This window comes from Panthera tigris, chromosome E3, assembly GCF_018350195.1.
Source record: "Panthera tigris isolate Pti1 chromosome E3, P.tigris_Pti1_mat1.1, whole genome shotgun sequence".
NCBI classification, from domain to species: domain Eukaryota; kingdom Metazoa; phylum Chordata; class Mammalia; order Carnivora; family Felidae; genus Panthera; species Panthera tigris.
The window spans coordinates 25,144,507-25,169,458 of NC_056675.1; the positions used below are offsets into that span (position 1 = coordinate 25,144,507).

Consider the following 24,952-nt stretch of genomic DNA (forward strand, 5'->3'; position numbering starts at 1 on the left):
TTTCTGCCTCTTAGTAAATCTCTTGATTTATGTGTGTGTGTGTGTGTGTGTGTGTGTGTGTATACACATACATATGTATAATATATATATATATATATATACAATTTTTTTTTTATGTTTATTTTTTTTGAGAGAGAGAGACAGAGTGTGAGCAGGGCAGGGGCAGAGAGAGAGGGAGACCCAGAATCTGAAGCAGGCTCTGGGCTCTGAGCTGTCAGCACAGAGCCCAACGCAGGGCTGTGGTGCTCAAACTCATGAATGGTGAGATAATGGCCTGAGCTGAAGTCGGATGCTTAACCGACCTAGCCACCTAGGTGCCCCATAAATCTCTTGATTTATAATAGATACCTCATAAAAGATGTTTTTATGTCAAATTATACATTGTCCTAAAATATAAATCATTTTTATAAATGATTATATAAAAAGGATATAAAACATTTAATAATTGCTCTTGAATAATTACTCTTAAGTAATCCAAACTTTAGATATTTTACAGCGAATTTGCTTCAAAAGGAGGTATAGTAATACAGTAGTCAATTAAATGCACTTATTATTTATATTCCTTATTTTAATATTAATATTAAAATATAAACTAATAAAATTAAATTAATATTATAAAATATTAATATGTTAAAGAACTAATAAGGTCTTAGAAATTATTATTTTTAGATTTATTTATTTTTGAGAGAGAGCATGAGCAGGGGAGGGGCAGAGAGAATGGGGGACAGAGGATCAAAGTGGGCTCCACATTGACAGCAGAGAGCCCAATGTGGGGCTAGAACTAACTGCGAGACCATGACCTGAGCCGAAGTTGGATGCTCAACCAACTGAACCACCCAGGCACCTTGAAGAAATTCAGTCTTGAACTTTTAGAATAGTTCTAATCTTTATTTTGGCTTAATCATTCACAAGATAATTCAATGTCCACTGTGCTTTTCTAAGTAATTATTTGCTATTTTAAACCCTTGCAAATCATTAAAATCATTGCCTTTGTCAGTTTGGTCATTATAACAGTTTTCTTCCCAAATGTTTTTAGATTTTCATTTATTTTTTGGCTAATTGCAAAACAAAAAATTGAGTTTTTCAACCAGGAAAAATCTTCAGCATTTTAAGAGACTAATCACTAAATTGTTAGGAAGCAAGGACTAAAAGCAGCCCTATTAACAACTTAATGCCATCGTCTCTTATCAGGCTATGTTCTACCCCATTCATGGTCTCTCAAAACGTTGCGTTTGATTTTCCCAGTGATTGTCTTTGGGAGTTCTGGAACAAATTCCACCTAATTAACAGAAACAGATTATGAGACACTTGATTCCATTTTGACAATCCCAGCTGTCAGTACAATAGGGAAAGCTTTCATGCAACTCTAGCATGGAGTTTGAGTCTAGGGGTTGTCTTAGCCCACCAAGCTCATTGAAATTCTTGTGTTTATATAGTAAAGTTGACAATGGAGCTCCATCATGGGTTTTTAGTGCAAAGGCTGTGTGCTTCGTCAGAAGAATATAATAATTCCTTTACTCCTAAGTTCAACTGGACCTAGGCCTCCACTACCCCAGGGAAATAGAGGCCACACCTAAATGCACAAGGAAACAAGTTAATTCTTGGGGTTTGGGCTTTTAAGAACTGGGTCCTGCAGTTTCTGAGGGAGATTTTTGAGAGAGAATTTTGAGTACACACAATTTTCCCCTTATGTCCATGGTAAATCCTCTTCGTTTCCCTTCCTCAAGATGTAACTATTGTATTTTAAAATTTTCTCAAATAACATTTCTGAAAATCAACTGCCATGGATTTAGTAAATTTAATGGAGAAAATGTAACTATTCTTAAAGTTAACTACCTTTTGGTTGCAATACCAATTGACATGGAATTCTCATGTTAAGGATCAATATCAACCAATAGTATTCTGGGATGAGAAGGAACGAAGTTGCAGTGCCATCTCTATGCTTTTATATAGAATTATTTTTTTATTAAAATTAAAAAAAAATATTTATTTTGGGGAGATAGAGTGCAAGCAGGGGAGGGGCAGAGAGAGAGACACACACAGAATTTGAGGCAGGCTCCAGGCTCCAAGCTGTCAGCACAGAACCTGACGCAGGTCTCGAATCCACAAAGTGCAGGATCATGACCTGGGCTGAAGGCAGATGCCCAACCGCCTGAGCCACCCGGGCACCCATATATAGAATTATTCTTAAATCCTCCCTTGAAGAAGAAGGTTTCTGGAAAGATTCCACAGTTTCTTTGGATAGTATATATATATATTTTTCTAAGCCTTATGTTTGGTCAGTTTGATACTAAAGCCCTGTGCTTTGAATTTGTAAGGGTATTATGGATCAAGAGTGCCACGATTGTTGAATTAGGTGCTGTTTTCATTTTTTAAAAACATTTTTTAAAGTTTATTTGAGAGAGAGAGAGCACGAAACGGGGAGGGGCAGAAAGAAAGGGAGAGAGAGAATCCCAAGTAGGTTCCATGCTCAACATGGAGCCTTGGGGCTCTATCTCATAACTGTGAGATCATGACTTGAGCTGAGATAATGACTTGAGCTGAAATCAAGAATAGGATGCTTAACTGACCAAGTCACCCAGGTGTGCCCAGGTGTTTTTTAAAATCAATTTGCCAGTATTTTTTTTTCTCATGGAATGGGACTGATTAGTCTTATAAGGATCCTTAGTAGTTACTCAGTATTGCAGAGTTGATCAAAGCTAGTTTATCAAATATTTGAAAATAAATTTTCTAAAGCAAAATTGTTAGGGCAAAACAAGTTGAAATAGGTATCCTCTGCTTACATACTGAGCAAACATAAAGTCACAAGCTAATAAACTCTATGTACTTACTCCCTTAGACCCTTGTTTGGTAATACATTAACTTTTGGGCAAAAATACTTGCCTTTCTTGGATATTTGTAAGGTGCAGTTGATTTTTTCACATGATCCTGAAGTTCAAGAGTTAATTTCTCTGGGTTGGATGATTTAAAGGGTGCAGATAAGACAACAAAAGCTTTCACTACCTGCAGGAGAAAAGTCCATTTATATTGATGTTTGTTTTTCAGACATATCAAGAGTTTGGAACCAATGCTGAACACAGGTACTTATAATCAACAGGAGCTTGAGTGATGAATGCAAATCCAGAGATCACCTCTGAACAGAGCTTGGATTACAAATGAGGTTTTGAGATCTAATTCCAGACAAATGGATTCTGAGTGTGAGGAGTGCAGTGTTTCATTAAGGGTAAAGGTTGAGTTTTATTTACATGTCCACATGTATTTGACATTTCAGTCAGACTAATCCTGATAGGCAAGCCTTGATTTACCGATAACTACTTATTTCAAACCTACACTGTTAGAAACATGCAGTAGGGGGGACAAATGGAGTTCCCAGAGAATACAGTTTGAAAGGGGTTTGGGAGGCTTAGTGGAAGGATTTTGTATGCTGGGGGATGAACTCTCAGGAAGGATTCGTCTACCTCTGAATATTTTTTTTTTGCTTCTCTTTGGAATACCGTGCAAAACTAATTAATTATTGAAGTTAGTTAAGTATAAATTGTTAACTATTCCTACATTGATCCAGTTGGTATTTACTTCTAATGTTCACCTGAAATCAGCTCTATTGAGACTATGGTAGCAGGAGGAAAATACTTTGAAGAATGGAATTCATTGAATGGGGAAGTGGTACAAGAGGTTTGAGTGTGGGATCCATAGAGTCACTGCAGAGGGTCACAGTTATATGAATGGCAGTAGAGAAAGAGATGTGGGAGGATGCTGATACAGAAACTGATTTTGAAATTTTGCTACTTTATTAGAAATTTCCTCAAGGAAAGGAAAAGTCTCCCTTTCATACTACATGGCTTCCTCCTAAACCTAAGATTATTCCTGTCATTCCCCAGATTCCCTTTAATAGGTTGAAAGTAGGCTTGTGGGACTTGTTTGGGAACCTGGCCACAACATCCTATTTGCGTTGTTCCTGTAATGAAATGTATTTTGATTTCCGTGACAATAGTACATACAGTAGAATCTGCTGTTTTTTCTTCTGTAGCATCTCTTCCTCTTTTAGTAACAGTACCCTGAGTTTCGTACAGAGCATTACCCTAACTTCTCTCTCTAGTGGTGTTGACACTAACTCCTACCTCCAGTGACCGGCATATGATCCAGGTCTGGCCAGTGAGCATATACCATTCCCTGGACCACGTTGGTTGGATATGTGATCTAAGATAGGCAAATATTATTCTGGGAGTTGCTTGAAACTGGTGGAAAGGGAGCTGTCTCTTTTCCTGGTTGTTAAGCTGTGTGCATTTGGAGTGGTTGCTGTCAAGTAGGAAGAACCTTTCCGAATGGAATCAACCTAAAGCACAACAGCCAAGAGATGGAGAGAAACGGTTTTGCTAACTTCACATGAACCCTTGGATGTAGTTGTACCTGAAGACCTCACTTATGTGTGAGCCAGTAAATTCCTTTTTTTAAAAACTTAAGTCAGTTTGAGTTGAGTTTCTGTCATTTGCCTCTAAAAGAATGCTAATACATCCCCTTTGAGATGCAACTCATTTGTAAAGTTGATTGCCTAGTATACATTTTTGGCACATGTGCTTCATAATAAGAAGTACATGACTACTCCTGAGTCACTCCTTAACATGGTCAAATGGATAGAACTTGAGAATATGAAATTGCTACAGTAATGACATTCACTCTACCTCTCCTCTGATTGGATCTGGACTACTGACAACAGCTGATTCAACAACTGCTGGGTGCTCGATTAGTGCACTCTCCACTTCAAATGGCCCAATACGGTACCTGGAAGAGGAAAAGAAGCCCTTGGTCACTACACCACCCAATAGATCTCCCCTGACAATCAATTACTTCCTAAGAGTAAGAGTAGCAAATATACAAACCCAGAGGATATGATGACATCATCAGCTCTACCAACAAACCAGAAAAACCCATCACTGTCCATCACTCCTCTGTCTCCAGTGACATAAAAATTCCCTCTTATCGTGGCAGCAGTTTTCTCTGGATTGTCCTAGAAATCAAAGATGACTCTTGGTCAGAATAGACAAAGGGCTATGGCACCCATGGAATGACTTGTACATTGTGCCTTCTATTTCTAAAATAAATTAATTTAAAGAAATGTAATTCCTAGTGTAGAATACAAAAGATTCAAGAATATAATAAAAAGTAAACCCCTCTTCCACCTCTACCACTCCCTATCACTCCCTCCCTGCCCTCTGCAGCCTGTCTAGTTGTGTTTTCTGAGGACACTCACTACAACTGGTTTCTTACACATAGAATTTAATCTTTGCACAACTCCTAGGAGATAGATGATATTCTCCCCATTTTGCAGTTGATGAAATAGACTTGGATTTTGTGACTTGCCCAAATTGACACAGCAACACGTGATGGATATGAAATTTGGACCCAAGTCTGTATGATTCCCTGTACCACCTTTTCTATTAAAGTGTGACTAGCCTATTTTACATTCTTGTACCACATATTCAGAGAAGAAACAGAAAGGCCGTGTAGTCTGTAGTCTGAGGGCAATTTCCCCTTCTTTGCCAGGTGGTAGGACGTTGCCATTTTCATCTATAATCTAGAATGAAAGAAATAATTTAGGTTCCTAAATTTGTTTTTTTACAGTGTGAAAACAGGTTATAAATAGTTGTACAATGACTAGTAGAAAACTGTAAAACGTTTCTTCCTTATTGAAACAGATATTACTGACCTGGACATCATAGGGTTGTACTCCTTTGCCCATTGAGCCCGGTTTAATTTCTTGTCCTTTCTGATTGGCACAAATTATTCCCTGTTGAGAGAACATGTTTTATATAAGGATGTAAAAATTCAATTTCTGTAGCTATTTATATCATGACAAGAAAACATAAGACTCAGTATTGACTGATTTTCCCAGTTATACACACACACACACACACACACACACACACACGTACACATACACACATGCACATTATCTTAGATCAGTGCTTCTCAAACATAAGCGTGTACCAGAGTCACCTGAAGCATTCATTTTTCAAGCACAGATTTCCAGGCACCATCTCAGAGTTTCTGATTCAGTAGGTCTGGCCAGGTGGGGTGTCTGAGAATTTGAATTGCTACCAAATTTCCACGTGCAGCTGATGCTGCTGATTTGAGGACCACACTTTGAAAACTACTCCTTAGACTAAGGATACCCCTTAGTGCACCTTGGGATAAATTCCCCACTGGGGCTCTGTGGGGTCCTCAGTGTTGCTGAGAAGATGAGCTGCTCAAATCTGACCCTCTCTGACCCCTAACACCTTTGAGACTTCTCCAGCATGGGGAGAAGGCAGGAAGACTGGAAGGAATAATCCTAATTCCCCTCTAGCCAAACCTAATTGGGCAATTCAGAGGTTTTGGTGGTTACTTGCAAGGTAAGGTATCCTGGGAAATTCCATAAAAATTTAGAACACCAAGGGGACTCTTCAGGGGCTCAGTCTGGGGTTGAAATGTTGCCAATATGCTAAACCGAAACTGCCCATTAAACATACCACTTCTGTCTGTCCGTAGCCCTCATACAGTTCCAGTCCAGTTTGTGCCTTCCACTGTTCCAGCACCTCGGGGTTGAGTGGCTCCCCTCCTGTCAAGCAGTGCCGTAGCTTCTTGAATTTATATCTGTAGACACAGATATAGGGTCTTTGATGGGAGAAGTCTGAGTGGCTTTCACTAAAACATTATTAGTATGTTCTAGCAACAAGCAAATCAGCTAGGAAAGACAAGTAGTAGGAAAGTTCAGTCAGCAAATATTTTTGAGCACCTACTATCTTGTCAGACATGGTTGTAGGTGTGTGGGGCATGTTAGTAATTCAAATAAAATTTCCTGACAGAGCTTGCATTTTAGCAGATCATTAAAGGAGGGGAGAAGGTAGGAGAAAATACCAGTAATGATCTTAAGTGCTTATTATGGGCCAAGTGATAAAACAGCTAACATTAATTAAGAACCTACTATGCTGTGAGGGCTTTAGGAGCATTCTCATAATCCTCACATCCTTATTATACAGATCAGGAACTTGAGGCTGAGAGAATATAAAGAGGTTGTTCCAGGCCTCACCTATAATAAAGGGCTGAATTGACTACCCTGCACTTACCATTTGTCAAGTATCTCACCAAGTAGGCCATTTCCCTGAATTCTCTCCACAACCGCATGAGGCAGCCCTTAATCCTCTCTTGTGGATGGAGTTAAGGAGACTTAGTAAGGTCATCTGGAGTGTCTGAGGTCACACTATCAGTAAATAGTGGAGCCCTACTTGTTTGGTTTTGGAGCTTGGTCAGTTAACCACTGGCCTTACTACTCCACTGCCCACTTTCTCAAGTGAGGAAGTCTGGAATAGCCCAGCTCCGGTGCATTGAGGTGTCCAATGGGGAGGACAGGAGTTGTGCCTATTCAAAATAATCCTGGAAAGCCCTGAACTACTCTTGAAATGTGAGCAAGATGCTTACATTCATATCTGCTTTATTCTGTTTCATAGCACTCTCTCTTCTGGGCATGCACCTTGAGGGTGCAGAGGATGGGTGAGCCTATACTACTTAAATTATTTCTCTCTTCCTTTCTCTTTTCCTTCAGGTACTCAATTTGTATTAGTGAAGTAAATATGCATTGCAAGTCCACTAGGTGTTCAGATGATTTGGATAAATTGATTATAATATTCAAGTCATAAGACTTCATTAGCTTCTCTTCAAGACAATATGAATGCAGCTGTATTTTGGGGAGGGAGGTTGGTGTTCAGCCTTCAGGGTTCTGGTTGTCCCTGGGAAAATGTTCAGTTGCCCCTAGAGGCTATCCTTAGGGGCAACTGGGAAGTGATTAGGCAATATCTGAAGACAGTTTTGATGGTTGCGAGGGAGGTTCTACTGGCATCCAGTAGGTGGAAGCCAGGCAGAATGTTGCTCAACATCCTACAGTGCACAGGACAGTCCCCGACAACACAGAACTCTTCAGTCCAAATGTCACTAGTGGCAAGACTGAGGAAACCTGGGCTATCCTGCGCTGAGAAGGGGTGATGCGGGACTATAGCTTTTGTTTGTGGTTCAAATGGAGATTTCTGCCCAAGTACCTCTTAAGGTCTTTTTGCACAAGCATCCGGTACACGGTGGGAGCGCTGCACAGGGTCGTGATGGGATAAGTGGTGAGCGTCTGGATGATGGAGAAAGATAGTTTCAGAAGTGGTTCACTAGAGGCCACAACCAGAGCTGATGTCTGCAACCCCTCAACGTCTATCATTAGCATGTTTTCATCTCATGATCACTACTAGGCATAAGAAAGCAAATATTTATTGTCACTAGTGACTGGATGTCCGTTGGAAACTTCCAATTATTGGGAAGAATACATATATGTTACAGTAATAGACACACACAATCAAATTCAACAAAAAGTAAATTGTCGAATTTGAGACCAACCCCAAAGTAGGAACTGGTTGATTCTACCTCAGGGGTGCAAATTACCTTTCATGGTGGAATTTTGAAACCTCCTGCCCATATATTCCTGCACAGTACTCACCCTAGATGTGAGCTAACCTACCAAAACTTTCCCAATACTGTTTCTATAAAAGATACCAGTCCTTTTGAGTGGATTGATTAAATGCATAAGTCATTTTCCAGGCCCAGATTTGCTGGGCTCATTTTCCCTCTAGCTCCTTAAAGAAAAATAATGACATAGGCAGGTTAAATCTAGAGAGATACTCACGTTTTAGATTTCCTGTTTCTAGAGAGGTTCGACTATGCCAAGTGATAAATTGACAGTTTCTATTAAACTTAAACATTTGAGAGAAGGCTTTCAAGACATATTTCTAGACTATCTGGATCATGAAAAACTTTTGATCTGTAAGTGAACATCTCTACTATGTGTACTTGCTCCCTGGATTCCAACTATTCTTAATAGGTGTAAGTGCTCATACCTAAGAATAGCGTAAAGTTTTTAGAGCACTTAAAATACACACATCTTTGTGTATTTGTGTGTGTTTTAAAATACACACTATCTTTGTAAAATAAGAATATTGTTATTTTAATCAACTTATTTAATACGTTAAATAATATAGATTAATAATATAAGAATACATTAATATTATTAACATATTACTAGCGTGACTATGTCTTAATATAATGTTAAATAAATTGATTAAAGTAAGTATAATATGTATCTTAAATACTATACAATATTTAATATTTTACTAAAATTATTATTCCTATTTTTAAAAATGCAGGTTTCAGAACTGCAAACTTAGTTTATTTACTTAGGACACTTTATTAGCCTGATGGAGAGATCCTAGTTCTTATGCTACCCAGCATTTCTGTTAAGACCCTCAAGCCATCTCGTCAGACCAGTTAGCAAAATAACAGGGTGAGTAGAGCTTTTATTCACACAGGTGTGGTGTTTGTTTAATAACATGTATTTTGTTAAACATAATTGATTTTTCATGGGTGAAAAATAATTGGCCTGAATCACATCTTTCTAAAGGCTAAAGAAATGAGAGCAATCTGATACCTCAATTTAGCTGTCTCTGGCTGAAAAGGAGGGACATGCCTGATTTCAAGACAAATATTGGGTTCTGAGAATTCACAAAGTGAGAAGCTCAGGGTGAAGGGAGAATGGAAGGAGCTGCTCTGGGAGAAAGGGGACTCCACCTTTTAGTCTTGTCTACACAGGGTTTGGGATTTATCACCTATTGTTTTTGTTTCACTGAGTCAGAAACCAAAGATTTGTTTGGACTTGAGACTTCTAATCTGTTACTTAGAATCTCATGCTCAGTGGGACATTAGAAATCCTGAACAGTTTGAAGCACAAGAGTGGATTTTATGCCTGAGAGTGTTGTGGGTGTTTCCTCTCTGTTAACTACATTCAAAGGCCAAGTCCCTGGAGACTTCAGTTCTTAAAAAGGAATTCTTTCCACAAGCCCAGGAAACTATATTCTGAAGAATCATTTCTCTGTAGTTTTGGAGGAGACAAGGAAGAGATGTAGCTAGAAGTCATGACTTACATCTAAGAAAGTGTCAGTGTCAAACTGGGCCATCCGATGTACAAAGACACACGCTCCCTGAAGCCAGGATGAAAACACACTGCCAATGGCAGCCTTGATCCAGCCAGTGTCAGACATGTTCCATATGATATCTGAGGACTTCAGGTCTAGCCAATACCTAAGTGATATGGAGAAGCAACAAGACCAAAAAACAAAACAAAACAAAACAAACAAACAAAAAAAACAAAAACCCAAAACAAAGCTAAAGAAAGAAAGAAATCCCACAAAACAAAAAGCAAAACAAACAAAAACAAAACAGGAAAGCAAACAAACTGGTGTCTTTGAGAACTGACCAGAACATCAGGGGCTACAGAGAAAGATCAAAAGAAGCCCGAAGGCAGGATGAGCTATTATTCTACCTCCCACTTTTGTTATTTTGTTAGAGAACTTCTTCAGAATCCTAGGTAATATGAAAATAGGGAGGCTGGGTTTGGCACGATATTCTAGGTTTGTTCATTGATGCAACAAATATTTATTGTGTCAATATATGCTAGGCACTGTTCTGCCTAGCATAGTGAGATAGACGAGATATCTGCTCTTACTTCAGCAAGACAGATAGCTAACAAGCACACAATAAAATGAATGAGTATAGATCAGTATCATAATATCAAAAAGTGATAAGTGCTCTGAGGAAAATAAAACAAGTAATGTGATAGCTTTAAGATATCTAGGAAGGCCTTTCTGGGTGAGTGAGCTTCTCTGGCAATGAGAAGGAGCCAGACATACGGTTATGGAGATGTGGCCAAGGGTGATTCCTGTACATCACCCTGTGCTCATCACAAGTGCACTCCCTAATTCCCATTGCCTGTTTAATCCATAAGTTCTTGCTTGATCAGTTGGTGAGATGGTGCCATTTACTGAGCTAGGGTTGGGCAGGGGCATCAAGGATTCTGTTTTGTAGACATTATATTGGAGAAATCCAATAACCCTCCAAGTGGTGGTGTCAGCTCAGTTGGATACACATGTGGGCGGCTCAGGGGAGAATTTAACAAAAACAGTTTTCCTCCCTACCTTCCACAAAGGGTGTACCCAATTCCAAGGCTGCTCTGAGAGTGCTGGGCCATCTTGGGAGCACCTGTGGTCCCACTGGTGAAATAAATGGCCACTGGTTCTTGACTTCCTGTTTCTACACAGCTGTGCTCTTCAGAGGCAGATCTGTAAAATATGGATCCCAACATAGTGGCTGAAGGTGGCAGACCAGTTTATCTCTCTCTATATATATTTGCATATATATATATCTTCTTGATACCAGGAAACAGTTAATAGAACAAAACCTAATCCAAAGCCTCCTTGAGAGGAAATTCTCAAGAAATCTTAAAGGGACTTTGTAGATAAGTACTAAGCTTTAACAACTCACTTGTCTGTTTTTTTAAATGCCACCTTTGTATAGGTCACATAGATAACCAAGAGACTTTCAAAATCAATGGCAAAAGGATATGTATTTAAACTTTTTCTCTCAGTGCTTCTTTTAATCTATGATTTTTTCAAAAATCAGTGAATCTTTGTGAATTTTTATTAACATTTCAAGAGTTTTTATGATTTAAAGGAAGATCTTTTGGCATTTGAATCAAACTTTTTAATACTTTTTGTTCAGCATCTTCAATATCGCTGACAGACACAGCTTCTTACCATATAGCATCCCATTCTTCTTCCTTGCACTGATAAAACTCTGATTTTGTTCAGGTATCAGGCAGGGGAGACTGTTCCTTATATAGCTCTAGGGGGTGAATCTTGATTATCCTAAGCCAATCATGCTAATTCTTGTGCCAGAGACTGATTTAGGGATGGGTACCTGTTGCAGTTATGGTCAATGAGATTTAAAGGCTTTATGGAAAACGTTTCCTTATTTTAAAGAGTCATGAGGAAGGGATGCTGCCTTTCCTCACCCCACCTATCTAGTTTTCTGGACTTCGGATATTGTTGTGAAAGCACATTATGTCTGGGACAACCCTAGCCATGTTGGGATCACAGGAGGGATTAGCAGACACACTGAGGATGGCATGATGGAAAGATGAATGAATCTGGGTTCATGCTAATTTCATCAAACTCCTGAATAACCAACTCTCATTCGGCTCTATCTCTGTACTTCTTACTTGTCATAGAATAAAATAGTTTGTGTTGTTTAAGCCACTTATAGTTGGGTCTCCTATTACTAAAGCCAAGAGCATTCTATGAATAGATAATAACAATATCTGTGTAAGATTATCTGCACAGACAGCTCCAACATTTCCTTCCCACCCTGCACAAGAATGCCATTCCCTCACTGAGGAGTGGAGCCTATGTCCTGTCTCCTTGAATCTGGGGTAGCCTTATGACTAATTTTGATTGACAGAGTGTGGCAGAATTTCTTTGACTTCTCAGCCTAGGTCTTAAGAGGCTTGGTAGTTTTCACTTTCACTGGGGCGGGGGTGGGGGGATGCAGCCACCATAGGAAAACGTCCAGACCCTCCTCCTGGAGAGAGAGGGCATGTGTGGGACAAGTGAGGTGCTTCAGCCAATAGCCAACACCAGAGCCTCAGACTTGTGAGTGAACCCCCTTGGGTCCTTGAGCTTCAGTCAAGCTGATATGGAGAAGGATAAGCTGCCTCTGCTGAGGCCTGCGTGAACTTTTTTTTTTTTTTAATGTTTATTTATTTTTGAAAGAGAGAGAGAGACACAGAGTGTGAGAGAGGGAGGGGCAGGGACAGAGGGAGACACAGAATCTGAAGCAGGCTCCAGGCTCCAGGCTCTGAGCTGTCAGCAGAGAGCCTGATGTGGGGCTCAAACCCACAAACTGTGAAATCATGACCTGAGCCGAAGTTGGACGTTTAACCACCTGAGCCAGCCAGGTGCCCCTGCGTGGACTTCTGACCTACAGAATCTTTTTTTTTTTTTTTTAATTTTTTTCCCCAACGTTTTTTATTTATTTTTGGGACAGAGAAAGACAGAGCATGAACGGGGGAGGGGCAGAGAGAGAGGGAGACACAGAATCGGAAACAGGCTCCAGGCTCCGAGCCATCAGCCCAGAGCCTGACGCGGGGCTCGAACTCACAGACCGTGAGATCGTGACCTGGCTGAAGTCGGACGCTTAACCGACTGCGCCACCCAGGCGCCCCTGACCTATAGAATCTTGAGAAAATAAAATGTTGCTTTATGCCACTAAATTTTGGGATATCTTGCTTCTCAGTGAATTCAAAGTCCTTTTTCTTCTGATTTTTTGGGCACCTTTAAGGGACTCAATGGCACATTGCAGAGTTGGTCAGGGCAGGGACCTGTGAAGTAGGGGTGCTTGCCGTTAGGGGTATATAAGATACCCGAGATGGGGAAGAAACTAAGAGGACTTCAAATTATATGCATTCGTGTATTTATTATTTAAAGTATTTATTTTTGGTATTTGTATAATAACCAAAAACACATGTATATGATTTATAAATTAATATGCATGTATTGTGGGAGTGTTAAAAATATTTTACTGACGGAGATGCATATTCCAATAATCTGGGTGCTATTACCTTAGGGAATCACTACACTGCCGAATGACTTTATTAACTGAAAATAATATGAGTAATTATAATTACTATAATATTTGTGGAGTGATTACTATGTGCCAGGCTTTATACTAAACACTTCACATGCTTCATCACATTTAATTCTTTTACAACCCAGTGAAGTAGATACTATCCTTATCCCCATTCTTTGGATAAGAGACAGTTTCAGAGATGTTACTTGACTTATCCCAGGGTACATAGCTTATAAAAGACACAAACAGGATTCATTGGCATAGCCCTTGGGAGAGAATTTTGGGATTGACTAATAACAGGAATTTGGTTTGCATTAATTAGTAGGATAAAATTTCATTTCAGCAAAAACACAAACACACACCACTGCCCTATTCATGTCTTCTTTCTTTAAGCTTCTCTGGAAGAATTTTTTAAAAATATTGGATTTAATAGCTCTTTGAAGGATAATACCATTAATTAACATTCTATTCTTTTTTTTTTATAGTTGAGGAAGTACTTTCTCACATATTAGCTTATTTTATCCCCAAAACAACACTTGAGATATGTGCAGTATAATTATCCCTGTTTTACATATGAGTAAAACCAAGGTTCAGTGATCTGTTTTGTTCATTCATTCATTCAGCAAATATTTATTAAGTATCACCTGTATGGCCAGAACTGGAGATAGAGTGATCAACCAAGCAGATAAACAGTGCCCCTGTCTTCTTGGAGCTTACAGTTTAGGGCAGAGTTTGGCAAACATTTTCTATAAAGGGCCATGCAGCAAATATCTTAGAATTTGTGGGCCATATGGTCTCTGTTGCAACTACTCTACTCAGTTCTTATAAGATTTACAAAAACAGGTGCTGAGCCAGAATTGGCCCACGGGCCCTATTTTGCCAACCCCTATTGCAGAGGATAAAAACACAGTAGATAAGGGAAAAATGACTGGACACAATATTCAGATAGTAATGACTGCTATGAAGAAAATAGGATGATGTGATAGAGTGGTTTGGAATTCTGTAGATAGGGTGGTCAGAGACAATCTCACTGAGAATAAAACATTCACGCTAAAATCTGACAGGAAGGAGTCAGCTGTGAAGAGGACGTTGGAAAAGCATTTCAGGCAGAAGAAACAGCGGATACAAAGGCCCTGAAGTGGGGCATGTTTGAGGAATTAAAGGGTGGCCAGAGGGAATCAAGGCAGGGAGAGTAGTGGGAGAGGTGATCTAGGATTAGGCTAAGTCCAAGCCATGCAGTATACTCATAACAAGCCACAGTAGGAGGTAGGGAAATGGAGGCAGAGCTACATCTTTTCTTCTGTGCTTAAGAATATTTTATTAGGTGATTCTTTAAAAAAAAAATGTTAATGCTTATTATTTGAGAAAGAGACAGAGAGCCAGCAGGGGAGGGGCAGAGAGAGAGGGAGACACAGAATCGGAAGCAGGCGCCAGGCTCTGAGCTGTCAGCACAGAGCCCGATGCAAGGCTCAGACTCACAGAGTGAGAGATCATGACCTGAGCTGAAGTCGGCCGCCCAACCAACTGAGCCACCCAGGCACCCCATATTAGGTGATTCTTTTATGGGAAGGGGTCTGGATCGAGTGATAGTATTGCTGAGTCCTTGAGGCAAGGAGACTCCGAGATATAGTTGTAATTGGTGTCATTGCTGGTACTGCAGTTGAGGCGGGGGAAAATACTCACTGAAATAATTCCTGGAAGCTGAGCCACCCATTCTGGCTGTGTGGAGACACCAGGAGTTTGGTCTTTAAGTCAGGACACTCTGACATGATGGACTCCACTGCTGGGACCACCTCCTCACTGACCACAACACACTTGGCTTTGGATGCTCGCAGCCGATAGAGAATGTCTTTTGCTGTCAGCTGGGTTGTTCCTGGCATGAAGACCAGCCCTGGGAAGGAGAGAGGGCCCTGAGCTGAGCAGAACTCTTGTCCATCAGGTAAGATTGTAGACTGTTGAAATAGGCTCTGTGCTTGGTAGAGAGGAGTTGTGGATTATAGCCTTTAGTTACCCTTGTCTCGGTCCGCAGGGACATCCTACAGGACCTTGGTCACTGGGAGATCATTAGAGCACTGGCTTTAGATTCTGATAGTCCCTGGGTCTAATTCTGTCCTTGCAACTTACTAGCTTTGTGACCTTGAACATGTTACTTGATCTCTCTGTGCCTTCCTTTCCTTATCTGAAAAATGAGGGAAAATAGTAGTAAGTGTCTGGCATATAGTAGGCATTATAATGGCGTCACATTTTTGTGAAACATTTGCTTCATTATTATATAATACTTAAATAGCACTTTACAGCTCATAACATATTTTAATGAACATTATCTTGGTCCTCTGAACCAGTGGTCTCCAAAGTGAGAGTTGCAGGGTAACCCACTGAGGATAAGAAGAAAAATTAGAATTAAAAAATTTTATTGAGATATTAGAATTCTTTGTTTTAATCTCATTTTTGTATATATTTTATAACATGCATGCTATATTAGTACAGAAGAACAATATAAATATTATATCCAGATGGGAAGATGTGTGTCCCAAATATTTTTATTGATAGTTGGTGCAATCAGAAGAGCCTGGAGACCACTGTTCTAAAAAGCCGTGTAGGTCCATGCAGTTGTTGACATTTGATGGAATGTGAGATTGAGTCATAGCCAGTGAGGGGCAGAGTCAGCCCTCAAACCTGGGTCTTCTCAGTGGTCTGGGATCATCAAAGTTTGTCTACACTCCTTTGGCACTCCTTTGGCAACGTTTAGTTTATCCCACCTCTTCACTTCATTCTAAACACTGGCCTGAGATGGACCTGATTTTAAAGTAGCAGTTCCTTATGAGAAGGACATATATAGGAGGATTAGATGAAAAGCAGAGGGAAGGTGGTTTGCACTTTCTAAAGTGAATCAGTGAAGGAAAACAGAGTGTATGTAAAGCATTACAAACAGCCACTGAGCACTTATTAGGCCTCCGCTATCTCACTTAAAACCAGTCCCAGTGTATAGACGACAACTAGCCCAAGAGTCACAGAGTCTGTAAGTGGCAACCAGGATTCAAAGATACATTTACTAGACTCCCCAGACCTGTACTCTATAGCAGACTACTTATTTCTTGGTGAGTTTCCTGAAGTCAGCTAAATGGGAAGAAGTGGACTTGAATTCCTAGAAAGAGACTTTATTCATTGAATATATTTTAAAAGCTCTCATGTGTCATTCTCCTCTTGAGAAAATGAATAAATATATGACAATAAGGAAGTTAATCAAGGAGATACCTTACAGGACCTCAGATAGTGCACTCTATGTAAAAATATAAGATTATTTATTTTGCAAACACTTGTTCTTAATGGCTCAGAAATTATTAGTACTCTTGGTAGATTTTTGACATGAATGTGTTCAGTGCATAGCATGGGGGTTAAGGAAACGTTCTCTTCTGGTGGATTTCAGAGTTTAGCATTCTAGCAAAAGTGAAATATTTTGCCACATTAGGTGCAATACAAGTATCTCAATATTCACTCAGAAGATTTAATAATTCTGAATTAGAATTATGAATTAGAAATAATTCTGAATTAGAAAACAATCCTTAGGTGCTGCTTAACACTTAATTAACTGAATGTTTTTGATAATTTGGCCTAGGGGTTTGTTTTTAATCTTGACATTTCACAAATTGCTTAAATTATGTTAAATAATATCAAGTACATTTTTAATGACAAACCACTTTTAATCTCCTTCCAACATGCAATTGGTTTCACATTTCCAAGTTCCTTTTTATACTACATACAAAAAGTACTTTATATATTGCTTTTATAAAATTTAAATTGATAATTAAGAGCATTTTCTAATACCATGGTGAAATCCTTGTAATTATCTTTTTAATGATATCCCATCAAGTTTGAGGTATCATAATTTCAACTAGCAATAGACACTTCTATTAAACTTGATTTAATCATTTCTATGTAGTTGTTTCCAATTTTTTTCTCTTGTTAATGATATTGTAGCAAAGATCTTGTGTTCTCTACGTATTATATCCTTTAATATTCTTACTTTTTAAAAATGTTTCTTGATTTATTTGGGGGTGGGGTGTGAGCAGGGAAGAGGGGCAGAGGGAGAGACAGAATCTTAAGCAGGCTCTATACCCAGCGCAGAGCCTGACATGGGGCTTGGTCTGACAACCATGAGATCTTGACCTGAGCTCAAATCAATAGTCAGATGTTCAATCGACTGAGCCACCCAGGTGCCCCAGTATTTTTATTTACCTTTAGTTGATTTATAGACATTGTGTCATGCTCTACAGTAGGTACTGGAAACTTTTTCAGTAAAGCACCAGGTAGTAAATATTTTAGGCTTTGTGGACCATCCCATCTCTGTCTCAGTTAGCAATTCTGCTGTTGTAGAGCAAAAAGAGCTGTAGACAATATGCAGATGAAGGAGCATGGCTGCATGCCGTTACAACTTTAAAGCTTTATCTACCAAAATAGATGGCCAACCTGTAGGCCACGGTTTTTGCCGACCTCTGTCCTAGAGTGGAAAAAAAAATTCTAGAATTTTTATTTGGGGTAAAATATAAATTATTATTTTTATAGAAAATGTGTCATTGAATACATTAATCTTTTTGCCTGGAACGAGGCAGAGGTTTTCCAACTGGGATCCGCAGTCGTATTCTTATAAGTCCTTGTATTCTAAAATGCTTTTTCTTCCTTTAGTGTTTTCAAATCTGGGAGAATCCAAATATATTCAAGAAAGTAAATTCAGGACTATCTGGCTAAATACATCATAACCAGCTCTGCGAAAAGGTATTAGTGTCCACATTTGCTTTGATAGAGTTTTTGTTTAAATCCCAATTGCATAGCTTTCTAGCTGTGTACCTTTGGACAAGCTTCTTAAACTCTCTGAACCTCAGTTTCCTCTTTTGCAAAATGGGCATCACAATAATACCCACCTCTTTTTTCTTTTCTTTTCTTTCTTTCTTCCTTCCTTTCTTTCTTTCTCTTTCTTTCTTTCTTTCTTTCTTTCTTTCTTTCTTTCTTTCTTTCTTTCTTTCTTTCTCTTTCTTTCTTCTTTCTTTCTTTCTTTCTTTCTTTCTTTCTTTCTTTCTTTCTTTCTTTCTTTCTTTCTTTCTTTCTTTCTTTCTTTCTTTCTTTCTTTTAGCAATACCCACCTCTTAAAATAGTTGTTATTATTATTACATCATGGTTCCTCTTCATCTTAACTCTTCTTTCTCTGTTCTCTGTAAGCATAGCTTCAGTTGGAACTAACAATTCAGAAAAACCTCAAATGTCAGTCTCTCTCTGTTTCTGCATGATTTAGAAATGTTAAATATTGGCACTGACCTGTTCGCATACAAGCCACGTTTATAAGCCACCACTCTGGGATACGGGGCAGAATCACAGCCACTCGGTCTCCTCTCTTTAGGCCACAGGGCTTGATGAGCACGTTGGCAGCTTTTCGGGACAAGGAGCCCAGTTCTTCAAAGCTCCATTTCACCTCAGCCCCTTTGCCATTCACCCACCATAGGGCTGGGTTGGCTGGTCTCTCTCCTGTCTGGCCATGGCCACATGGGAAAGAGAGAAGGCTTATATGACTGGTCCACCAAATAGATGGGACATCTGCCATTACTTCTTGTCAGCACTTGTGCTGGTGGATTCTGGTAACAGCACCCTAGTTTGTCATTGGAGGACCTACTCCTCTCCTATTGAATATAGCTTAAGTGAGACAACCCATCAGGGTAATTGTCCACCCACCAGTGAGAGACATGTGACCTATGTTGGGTGAATCAGACCTTCTGTCCCTGATTTTGAGTTTTCTGAGAAGAACAAAAAGATAGAATAGAGTTGAAACAAAATCTGTGTATGAGCTCTTGGTGCTTCTATATATCCAGGGAGCTATCCTAGTTCCTGTTCTTGCTGAAACTGACTGTCCAGCTTGCAACCCATTTTTGTGAGCACTCCTATGTCCAATAAATTTCTTTCTTGCTTAAAATAGATTCTGTGCCATCCAAATAACCCCAATGGTTGTACTAAGGTTGATTAGGAACAAAGCATCTTTTTCTATCTATCTATCTATCTATCTATCTATCTATCTATCTATCTATCTATTTTTTAGAGAGAGCACACACACGTGTGCCCACATGACTGGGGGGAGTGGCAGAGAGAGGGGGAGAGAGAATCAAGCAGGTTCCACACTCAGCATGGAGCCTGATTTGGGGCTCAATCTCATGACACTGAGATCATGACCTGAGCTGAAATCAAGAGGCAGATACTTAACCAACTGAATCACCCAGGTATCCAACATCTTTTTTTTTTTTTTTACCCAAAAGGCTGAGGGATGGTTTTCAGAGAAAACAACAAATAGGATGGTGGGCCTTTGGGGGAGGCTCATCAACTGATGGATTTTTGAAGGAGACTTCTCCTATGATTCTACAAAATGCACTGTCTATACTGAAAAACCTCTTCACTTTGTGAATTACCAAAAAAAAAAAATTACTCCTCTTTTCTTCCCTTTTCTGGAACTCTCTTTTTACCTTCTCTGGTTAGAAAATATTTCAAAATCGGGGCACCTGGGTGGCTCAGTCGGTTAAGTGTCTGACTTCGGCTCAGGTCATGATCTCACACTCCGTGAGTTCAAGCCCCTCGTCGGGCTCTGTGCTGGCAGCTCAGAGCCTGGAGCCTGCTTCAGATTCTGTGTCTCCCTCTCTGTCTGCCCCTCCCCTGTCTCTCTCTGTCTCAAAAATAAATTAAAAAAATTTTAAAAATTTAAAAAAAGTATTTCAAAATTCAATTTCAATTTCACTTCCTCTCTGAAGCCTTTCTCAGCCTCCTCTTCTCTTCTCTGACTTCTCTGTGTTCCCACAGCATTGTGCTCAGATGCCAGATGACTGTCTTATATTGTATCATAATCCCTACCCTGTGGGTGTAAGATTAGGGTCTGACTCATGTACTCTTGGGACTGGTGACCTTGGATAAGGAACTTAACTTCTATGAGGTTAACTTCCTTATTTGCAATCCCCCAGCATGGTGATGGGGATTTGGTGAAATAATATAGGTCAGTATTTCTTAATCTTTAGTCATGTGAGTATCACTACTTTTGTCAGATCTGTTTACACCTGTGCTATTGTTCTTTGTATTTTTCTTTACATTCACTCCTTTTTACTTGTATACATTTACTTAAGAAGGAAAATGTGTTTGGTTATTATTGGTAAAACCAGTACTGCTTGCTAAAAATAGGTTACTGAAAAATAAATATATTGAAAATAAACTATGCCCTTAAATTTTGTCTAGAGATATTCAACTTCTACCTGCTCTTTCTGTTCAAAAGAGAGTTTAACGAGTGTAAAAGAGCTGTTAAAGATGTAATGGACTTAAAGGTAGACTTTCCCCTTAATTTAATAGGAAAGATTGATTCAATGTTATTTAATATTTTGTATATCTAGTATCTGCATCTTTTGAGGCACAGGTCCTTGTAAATGACTATTATTATTAAACCAAAGCTCAAATTACTGTTCTTTCCATAAATCTGTAGCTAGCCTGAACAGATGAACGGAGAGCAATGAGCTGCTGAAGGAAATGAAAGAAAAGAGAAAATGAAGGAAAAGAGGCAGGGCTCTGTGAGTAACTACCATGAGGGGGTCTGAGGAAGATCCAGAGGAAGACAGTATGTGGAATTGAGGATCAAAGATCTTCCCTGGGGAGAGAGAAGAGCAAGTGGAAAACAAACAAAGGAGACCCAGAGGGATGAAAGAACTGAATTAAGAGTGACAAATTGACCACAGAACAGGGAAATGGAAGGCTGAGACATAGGTGGATACCAAGCATCCAATAGAAGCCTATCGTGTCATACCTTTTCTTTTTGGGACCACTGGTCCAGCACATCCCCAGCAAAGTTAAAGTTTTTAGGCAATGATCTCTCACAGCGATTTATGGCTTCAAAGTCAGCAAGAGTCAGAGGTGCCCAAAGCTGGTGATCTTTGTGAAGGTACCGGCCAGTTGGCTTGGCAAGCCAAATGAATCTGAACATCTGATAGCGGAAAAAAATCATGATTTCCAAAGGGCTTTGTCAACTGATATGGATGTGGAAGTTCTGTAGCCTGTGGGGAGAGATGGGTAGGGGGAGCGTTAGTCTCTCTGGTTGCTCTGTGGTGAGACCGGGGAGTGGACTTGTGGCTGTGTGCTCCCCAGGGAGTTGGGGAACACCTGAAAAACACTCCTCCTTTTTCAGGGCTGTGGCAGTCAGCCATGGACTAGTCTCCCTACCACTGACCTCTCCTCTTCGTTCTGTCTGTGATCAGGTTATTCTTCAAAACAAAACAAAGCTGACAACTATAGAATTGTCAAGCTTCCATTTTTCGTCCCTATCTTCTCCCCCAACCAAACAATAGACAAACAGTGTTTTGCTGCCTCAATAGACATTCAAGCCCTGCTTCTGTCTGCCTCGTACTCTATTCCAACTGTATTTTGTAACTCCTCTACTTGGATTTCCTCTTCTAGCTAAAGCAGTCCACTTATTTTCATGAATGCCTATTTCTAGCTCTAAGATTTAGTCTGTCGTTCACCTTTCCTCTGGTTTCCCTACTTTCTTCTCCCCTCAGTCCTTCATTATAATCAGTTAGAAACCTTGATTTAAGTCCTGGCTCAGCAACTTTCTGATAACAGGACTTTGGGTAAACCATTTACCCTTCCTGCACCTCCATTTTCTCACGTGTAAAATGGAGGAGGGGAGGAATGTAATACCTCTCTCCTAGGGTTATTATGAGGATGTAATAAGATAATGTGTGTAAAGTAACCAGCATGTAAAAAGTACCTTCAAAGTGTTAACTAATGCTTTTGTTAAGATTATTTTCATTAGTACTATGGTGGCATTGGTTCATGAAGTAATTTTACTTTCTGAATCAGGAGACCTGGACTTTACTCTGAACTCTTTCAGAATTAGCTTTGTGACATTGGTAAAGCCACCTCCCACTGCCATCTGTAATTTAACATTTTTTAATAATACTGTTATTTCTTCCTTTGAATTTCCATCATATGCATCAATATTCCTCACATGACAGGTTTCTAGCTTATATTATTAATTGTTGTTTTCAATATATGTGCTTTGTCTCTGTAACCTACCTAAATGGTGTGGGTAGAGGCTATGCATTGCATCCTTGGTACTTAACATGACCTACAGAGCCATCTTCAATAACAGAAGCCAATGTTTATTAAGTGCTTGCTGTAGACCAGGCATTTTGCATTCCTGATATCATTCAGCATTCATGACAAGCTTTTGATGCTGGTGTCATTATTATCTCCATTTTAAAGATGGGGAAACTGAGACCCATGTAGACTTAAGTAGTGTGCCCAAGGTCATCCATCTTATAGTGGCAGAGGCAAAGTTTGGACCTGTATGATCTGTCCTCAGAGCTTGTGTCCTCAACCTCTTTGCTATTCAGCCTCCCTTGTGCTGCCTTCTTCGATCAAGGTTTCTTGCTGATGAATATTGCCTTTCAGTCCTACTTAGTTGCCTTGTATGGAGTGGAAAAATCTGCAGGTGCACAGGGTGCCTGAGTCTGCCACATGGTGATAACATAAATAGTAGAACAAAGGGTGTAGGGTGTACCATCCCTTCATTGTTGCCAAGCCTTCTTTGCTGTTCAGAGAGACGTCTGGAGAAGCGAAAGCCCATTTGGTGCAAATGCAATTTACTGTATCCCAGGAAGAGCTAATTATGGCAATACCATTGGTATTAAACTCTCTGCTATGTCAAGGAAGACAGACGAGGGATCACCTGGGCAAGTGTGGTGGAGGTAACAAGAGTAGAGAAGAGCAGGGAGAGGGAGAATATTGGGGGCCATGTTTATGATTTAGCATTTTACTGAAAGTGAGACCCCACTTCTCCCCTAAACACACACACACACACACACACACACACCCCACACATGCTTGCATCCACGCTTGTCTCTCTGCATGCCCTTTGCCAAACTGCTTAGCATTTCCAAGTTTCATCACATTTGTGCAATGAGAGTAATGGAAGTACCTTCTTCACTGGCTGGCTGTGGGGTTAAAATGAGCACTCTAGCACAGTGCCTGGTGGGTGGCTAGGACTCAGTAAATGCTTCACATTAAGAATCAAACTTCAAAACTATTTATGGCAGAAGGCTTTAGCTGTTTGATATCCAAAAAGACAAAAACCAAAAAACAAAAAAACCCAAACTAGAAAAGCTGTTGGATTGGAGCTATCAATATTTTGGTGGCTTATTGTGCCTCTTTTATGCCCTGTCACTGTGCTCCAGGCTCTTGGGGCTGAACTGAGCCCCCATCAGTCTGAAGCATTCTAGCCTTCATTTCCATCATTTTGACCTTTCTTGGTCCTAGTTTAATGATGAATTGGAAAGATTCTCAAGACATGAGATATTTGGAACATTCTTGCTTCCTAAGAAGAATAGTGCAGATAATAGAGCAGATAGTTTTTAATGCAAATCTCCTTCATCTTCTCCTCTAAATTGAAAAATGATTTTTCATGAATTGTTCTGATTTCTGATACCTCTGTAACCTATCTAGATGGTGTGGGTAGAGGCTATACATTGCAACAACAAATCAAAACTAAATAAAAAACTAACAATAAATCAAAAACTAAATATCATAAAACAGATTTGATCTGAATATACACTTTAGCATTACCCATGTTATGTGCCTAATCAGTGAAATAGGTCTTGCATATGCAAACATAATCATTACTAATAAAATACAAATCAACATATCACAGGGTAGGATTTTTCAGTTAAACTGTAAAATTGTTTTGCCAGTAACATTTCTTCTTTCTATCTCTTTGGTCTGCTTTTGATTTTCTGAGATTTGTATGGATAGGCCTTTAAGGAGACCACGAATCTCCGAGGAGCCACCATTTTGCATTGAACATAGCCATTTCCTGGCTTTGGATCCTGTGGGAAGTCCATATGATTCCAGGGTCAAATATGAGAATCACTGAGTTTTTTCGGTCAAGACATTATCTATGTAGAAATTAGTACATACACATGTTTAACAAAATATTTCCAGAAGATATCTTTAAAAGTGAGAGATTCGAAATAGGTGATTTTTAAAGTCTTAGTGATTTCCAATGTGTTAAGGGAAACATTAACAGTGGAAAGATGTTTAGGCAATTGTTGTGCACTCAGCACTGTGACGTATTTTTATGCACTATCTTGTTTAATTCTCTTAACACCTCTTGGATGCAGGCATTTTGTTTTACATATAAAGTGACCAAGGCACTGAGAGGTAAGTGATTTACGAAAAGCTATTCATCTAGCGAGCAGCATCAATTCTAGCCTGCATTTCTTGTCTCCAAAGGCAATGCAAGGAAATGCTATCATAAATATTTGTTATATTTCTATCAATCTTTGTAAAGCGGAAGAGTCAATTTTCCCATCAAAGAGACTTTTATTCAGTGTTGGATCGGCACTTATCCAATTACAGC

The 24,952-nt window shown here is 39.5% G+C and overlaps 2 protein-coding genes across 2 annotated transcripts in view; one reads left to right on the forward strand and one right to left on the reverse strand.

Annotated features, from left to right (window-relative positions):
* THUMPD1 (THUMP domain containing 1) overlaps positions 1–24,952 on the forward strand; it is an 89,456-nt gene that overhangs the window by 7,940 nt on the left and 56,564 nt on the right. The window contains exons 5-6 of the mRNA XM_042971358.1: positions 3,046–3,223; positions 9,216–9,352. The gene's annotated coding sequence lies outside the window, so the exon portion shown is untranslated. The remainder of the gene's footprint in view (positions 1–3,045; positions 3,224–9,215; positions 9,353–24,952) is intronic.
* On the reverse strand, positions 906–21,703 carry LOC102957684 (acyl-coenzyme A synthetase ACSM4, mitochondrial). Its single transcript, XM_007084168.2, has 13 exons — positions 21,344–21,703; positions 18,838–19,048; positions 15,211–15,418; positions 11,040–11,183; positions 9,990–10,146; positions 8,070–8,149; positions 6,507–6,630; positions 5,705–5,785; positions 5,471–5,572; positions 4,878–5,005; positions 4,680–4,779; positions 2,884–3,003; positions 906–1,279 (listed from the first exon to the last, which is right to left on the reverse strand). Exons 1-13 carry the CDS (start codon positions 21,539–21,541, stop codon positions 1,193–1,195), a joined length of 1,740 nt encoding a protein of 579 aa, XP_007084230.2. The 5' UTR covers positions 21,542–21,703; the 3' UTR covers positions 906–1,192.

Excerpts from the sequence above, each read along its gene's own strand:
- LOC102957684 (XM_007084168.2), bottom strand. The coding sequence starts at position 21,541 with ATGATTTTTTTCCGCTATCAGATGTTCAGATTCATTTGGCTTGCCAAG. Across the intron at positions 15,419-18,837 it reads CGTGGCTTGTATGCGAACAG|GGCTGGTCTTCATGCCAGGA; the intron begins GTCAGTGCCAAT and ends TCTCCTTCCCAG. Across the intron at positions 8,150-9,989 it reads ACACTGACACTTTCTTAGAT|ACGCTCACCACTTATCCCAT; the intron begins GTAAGTCATGAC and ends TCCATCATCCAG.